This window comes from Bicyclus anynana, chromosome 16 (genome assembly GCF_947172395.1).
Source record: "Bicyclus anynana chromosome 16, ilBicAnyn1.1, whole genome shotgun sequence".
NCBI lineage: Eukaryota > Metazoa > Arthropoda > Insecta > Lepidoptera > Nymphalidae > Bicyclus > Bicyclus anynana.
In genome coordinates, this window is record NC_069098.1 from 7,719,151 (window position 1) to 7,725,187 (window position 6,037).

Genomic DNA, 6,037 nt, shown 5'->3' on the forward strand with positions numbered 1-6,037 from the left:
TCGCACACAAACGACAAAAAGCTGCTAATCGTTATCTAACCATTAACAGAGTAAAGATCATCAAGTTATCATCCTCATTGTTATTGTGTTTAAATATAGTAAAGGCTTCTTATTCATTTATTAACAGTTCGCGTAATCGCGGTTTAAATTATTACTATAGAAATTTACCCTAAAAAAATCCTTATTCGCGTATTAAGGCGAAGGGGTTACTAAAAAATAACTAAAATCATTCGGTGTAGAGCAGATTTTATCCAAAACTTCAGGGGAAAAAAACTTATTGTAAATCGCAGTCCACACAGCTCTCAACAAGCAGAGAAATAGGACCTAGAAATATCATTTATGGAAAAAGTTCCCCTCCGTCTAGTACTTGGGCCCATACCCTCCAACCGACACTTTCGGGAAAAAATTACCCTATTGCCTGTGTTATTGGATAGTGTTAAATTATTATCGGTGTGCGATGTTTGATGCGCGACGATCGTGATTGGCAGGTGTTCCGCAAACTTGACTCATAGGCTTAGATGCCTCAGCCTCGAAAGGGCCTAAAAATCACCGAGAGAGGAAGTTCCCCCGCGTCTAATACTCGCGCACGTACCCTCGACACTTTCGGCAAGAAATGACCGTGGGGGTCATTTCTTGCAGATACCTAGAAACTCTTATCACATTTTTATTTGTGAAAATAATCTCGTAATTGTAATATTTTTATAAAACAAAATGGTATTTTTATCACGTCACCGCGATAGCCAATCATAAACTGTAACGTCATTCGCTACAAGGCATCGATTTGTGATTGGCGCTTGCGGTGACGTGATATAATCACATCACTGCAAACGCCAATAACGCTGTTGCTGACGTCACTTGCTAATGTGTTGCGTTTCAGCGGCAAAAAATTTACGTAGATATTTTTTCATTTATATTAAATTTTTTACTGGTTATTATTGACGGGACAAAATAAAGTATAGCTTATAATAATTCCATAATTCAGTTTAAACACTGTTTACAAAAGAGGCAAGTAGCCTGATGCGATGTTTGATGTGTGACGATTGTGGCAGGTGTTCCGCGCGTGCACGCCGCCGGACGCCATCTCGCTGGTGTCGCGCCTGCTGGAGTACACGCCGGGCACGCGCCTGTCGCCGCTGCAGGCGTGCGCGCACAGCTTCTTCGACGAGCTGCGCGAGCCCAGCGCGCACCTGCCCAACGGCCGCCCGCTGCCGCCGCTGTTCAACTTCACGGAGTACGAGCTGGGCATCCAGCCCTCGCTCAACGACTTCCTCAAGCCGCGCGCCGCGCCGCCGCCCGACCAGGCGCCCGCCGCCGCCGCGCCCGCCGCTTCGCAGGATCACGACGCGCAAGGTGAGTGCCGCTCTATTCTTGGTAGCTCAGACTAATTAGATAAAGACCTGCCTCGCAAGACATTATTTTTCTGTCAAAGTATATGATCAACGATCTTATGCGATTATAAACACTGTCTCTATAGAATCGATGTTTCATAGTTTACAATCGTGTCCATCGGTTAAAAACCTCCGTAAAAATACCTTTTTGTGTAGTTAAATGGTGTATAAAAAGGAACAAAAACTACTAGTTTAGTATAAGATATGTATGAAATCTAAGCTCATTTTCCTTAGAAAATGGCAGAAAATTTTGTTCGTGAATTCAGGTGCGATACTAGTCCTTATGTATTTAGTCTGAGCTTGGTAGCTACAAATAGTGTTAAATCTTTTGATGAATTTGAACAAAATAACAACAGAATTTCACGCGAACGGAGTTGTGGGCGACGTAAGGAATTTTTTTTCTAAGCTTAGCACTTAATTTATAACAATGAATGCGGGGATAAAGAAAGCCTTATAGCACTCAGGGATAATTGGTTCGGAGCCTACTCAATGCAAACAAGCAATCAAATTGTTTCTCTTTATAATATTTGTATATTAGTACCAGGGTAGGTACTACCGAATGTTATTCCTGTACATTCGTAGTCCTGTAATGAAACCTGTTGTATTTACATATTGCTTTAAACATAGCTCTATCTAGCTGTTAAAAAAAACAGACAGACAAAACATACACGATAGAAACTGTCTTATTTCCCTTAATCTTATCTTGTTAAGACTAAAATATGTATTCGACTATATGTATTGTGGACTTTAATTTATTTTCAGGTGAGAACTCAGCGAGCGGACCGAGCGGCGGCTCCCCGGGCGCGTCGTAGATGGACACGCAGCCGCCGCCGACCGCGCCGCCGTCGGCCTCCGCCCGACCGGACGCGCGCACCCGTCGGACGAGCGCCGACCGAGCGGACCGAGCCTGCGGTCGGAGGCGTCGCGCATGATTTTGGTTTTCGACGAGGATTCCTAGTGGGCGCTGTTGAATTTATATTTTTTTTTTATAGAATGTTAATTTTGTACGGCGGCCGCGCCCACCGCGTCGGCCGCTTCCGGCATCAAGGCGCTCGCCGCTCTCGCGCCGAGAGTCGGTCGTATGCTATTTTATAGTGATAGTACTTTTCGTGTTGGCCATCGGGAAAATTATGCATAATAGGTGTTCTCCGGCGAGTGATCTGGTGATACAGTAGTGTAATTCGTCGGTAAAAGCTTGAGCTGTTGTAGTCGGTGGGGAGGGTAGATCCGATGTAGTCTCGGCCGTCGCGATGTGATTCCTTTGTACTTTTGTAAGCTCAAACCCTCGATCGTGTACATACCTCACTGCTGTGTTGTAGCTCGCGGTGAACGCGACCGTTTGTCTAATATTGTATTTTTTTTCTTTTTTACCTTGTATATCCTGATGTATTTGTAAAACGGTGTATGATCCACGGAGAGTATTCGCACGCTCTAACGTGAATCACTATTAAGATGGCGGATCGCAACTGCTTGGCCGATAATCAGTAGGAAGTTCAGTAGCGCATAGAATACGCGACGGAGGCGATCCGACACGCGACGGAGGCGATCCGACACGCGACGCCGCATCCACGACGATCGCAGAACGCATTTTGTTGCATGAATAACGAGCATACTTGTAAATTTTTATAACTAGCGTAAACTGATCTCTCAAGATAATTTTAATATTTAATGATATTTCAGAATATTATGTATTTGTATAAACAATTCAAAGGGATACAAATTTTAGATTTACTACACTATATAAATATTTGTTTACTCCGGCAACTTAACATTAGTTATTTTTTTATTGCAATGTATGTAATTCTTATTCAGCGCTGAATAAATGTAATGTATTAGCACTGTCTGTGTCCTATTGTAATGTCATAGTTTTTTCTATAATATTGTATTCTATATTCTATAAATGATATTTCTGCTATGTAAAAATTGTCATTGAGAACACATAAATAGTAGTCATTTATGAAAACTATAATATTAAAAAGTAATAATTAAATTCATCGTCATAGTTTTAAGTATTTTGAGCAATTTTTTTTTGCACTCGGCGTTGCCGTAAAGTTATAAGGAGAAGGTATCGAGCCTCTAAATATAGATTAACAAAAAAATTGTTTTATTCATGGTTTTTAGATGTAGCCTTAACGCGTAATCTTCGGTGTAAAAACGTTGGCATCGTATCTTTTAATAGAGCACCACTTGCACATATTAGGGCGCAGGAAACTATTATTACTGAAAATTTGCAGGAACTGCCGCGTGCAGAGTATGTCACAACCACATGTATATGTCATCCATCACTATAGTGCGACATAAAAGAGTAGAAGTTAACAAAAATGGAATTAATAAATTCGCTGTGTGGCAACACCACACTTATTGTCATTTTCACAAAGATCTGTCATTATAGTGCAACCTATTATTAATAATAATAGTTTTATCAGATTATTATAATCATAGTGGAAATTCGGCTAATTACCAGACGAATTACAGTAAATATTATTTATTTAGTTGAGATTTACTTTCTTTTAAATCCAATAAACGTAAATCATGAAATCTTAGTACCAATAACATAGCTCGGGGCTAGATAGTGATGTAAGTATTTTTCAAATATATTTATTTGTATTACTTAGTAATATTTCTTTTAAACAGATTATCTTATTTAAGATAGACTATCAATCTCAAAACAAAATATCAATCATTATCAAGTATCAAGGTAGTTACAGTCCTAAGTGGATGACAGAACACAGGGTTACCATAACAACAAAAATAAGTGACTACAGCGCCCTCTTTATTTTCTACGCTTTTGTGTCGCACTGTACACCATTGGCTATAGGCGGGACGTGTCGTGTCGTGACGCATTTGAACAGAATCGGTAGCATACATTTTGTATGCCATCACGACGTGTCACAACACATAAGTGTAAACGTTGCCATATAAAATATATGATATCGATTCTGTTCTGATGCGTCAGACAAATATAAATCCGACTTATGTCTATGGAGTGAATTTACCACAGTCCACATCTCATTGTACCACTAGTGCCAAGCTAACACTAAATAGTTCATCTGATAACTGTAACACATCTGACCGTTCAACGTATATATTATACGCCCTACATAATATATGTAATTACTTATAAAATTTTTAGTATGTTAAGAGATATAACGCGCTCGGCGCACGATTTCAAATCACACATAGTGGAGCTTAGTTGTCGTCCCCGCGGCTATTCCTTTGCTGACACCTTTATAATTCGTGTAAATATTATAATAATAATAATTATTATCTTTATGGTATGACTCTGAGTAACGTTAGTCGGTAGTGGAGTCTGCTTGCTGGTCGGTCCAGTAAGGTATTACGATAGTTTAGATATGCATATTTTATTAAGTCTTATCTAATATGAATTTTGTAATCGACGTTGCTTCTAAAGTCCCTCTGTGTAAAAAGTTAAGACATACTAGTGACCTGAATGTTTGAAGCGATGTTATGGAACGTATAGATCCCACTGAATTCTCACATTCATGTGCACATTTAACCACGATAGAGTTTACCGCATCCATTACTTTGAAATGGGGTTGACTTATATAAATTATTTAAAATAAAAAAGAGTTTTCTTATTGCTAGTACTGTAATATTAAATTTAATAGTGAGTGAAATTTGTATTTTGTTTTAATTTGTTTTACTGAATTTGATTACATCATAACACCCATATCGTTGTTAGTTATGAATGAAAATAACATAATTATAAAAGTAAATATTAAATGAATAGTAAGCATGGTTTTTTTATTTCATAGTTTGTAAGATACATAAACCAGACATTTATTTATTAAGTGACCTACCTATAATACTTGATGTTCAAGTAATAAAAGCGTTTGATGAAAAAGCTGACACATATTATTCTTTACACAAAGACTACTTATTACTACATTCATTCATTACTGTCTTTATTGCTGTCAATTTTGATATAGACACGATAGTAAGTCTGTCTGTCTGTCGCGAAAGTAAAACGGCTTAACCGATCATGATGAATTTTGGTATAATGGTAAATGGGACCTTGAAGCAAAACATAGAGTAGCAAAATAAAATAGAAGGGGATGAAATTGGGGTTGAAGGTTTCTATAGAAAAGCCTTTATTTTAGAGTTACAGTTTTAGAAATATGTTCATAAATCATAAAAAAGATTTTCACGTGGACGAAGTCGCGGTCGTTTGCTAGTATAGCCCCTCCCCCCCTCTGGATAGAATCATGGCTACGCCCATGAGTGGTGGTTTGCAAATGAACAACTTTTAACGCAATAAAGTAAATAAACTGAGCTAATCACAATGGCTTTATGTGAAGATTAATTACTTTAGTAATTTAACGCTACTCGACTAAAATACTAAAGCAGTCCGAACTAGGCCTAAGCGCGGTGTCGCATAATAGTAGACGACCGCGACGCGACGCCTTGTTGACAGCGAGGCGGTGACGATCCCTTTCTGAGGCGATACGTGTGCTTTAGCCTTAGAATATGATTTTAACTTTATCCTATTATGAGTTTCTATGTTTATATCTCACTTACTGTCAGGCTTTCTTTTTTTTATGTTCTTTTCTTTTCTTTTTTTTATATCAATAGGCCTAAATCTCAAAGCCAAGAAGGTTTAAAAAAAACCAGGCCGTCACTTGTCAGCA

General features: G+C 38.6%; 1 protein-coding gene across 6 annotated transcripts in view; it reads left to right on the forward strand.

Moving 5' to 3' along the window:
* Positions 1–5,142, forward strand: part of LOC112053924 (glycogen synthase kinase-3 beta) — a 61,837-nt gene extending 56,695 nt beyond the window's left edge. For all 6 annotated transcript variants that reach the window (XM_024093543.2, XM_024093547.2, XM_024093544.2 and 3 more), the window contains 2 exons: positions 1,050–1,350; positions 2,151–5,142. In XM_024093543.2, coding sequence (XP_023949311.1) covers positions 1,050–1,350; positions 2,151–2,200 — 351 coding nt within the window. In that variant the 3' untranslated portion in view covers positions 2,201–5,142. The remainder of the gene's footprint in view (positions 1–1,049; positions 1,351–2,150) is intronic.
* The last annotated feature ends 895 nt before the right edge of the window (positions 5,143–6,037 follow it).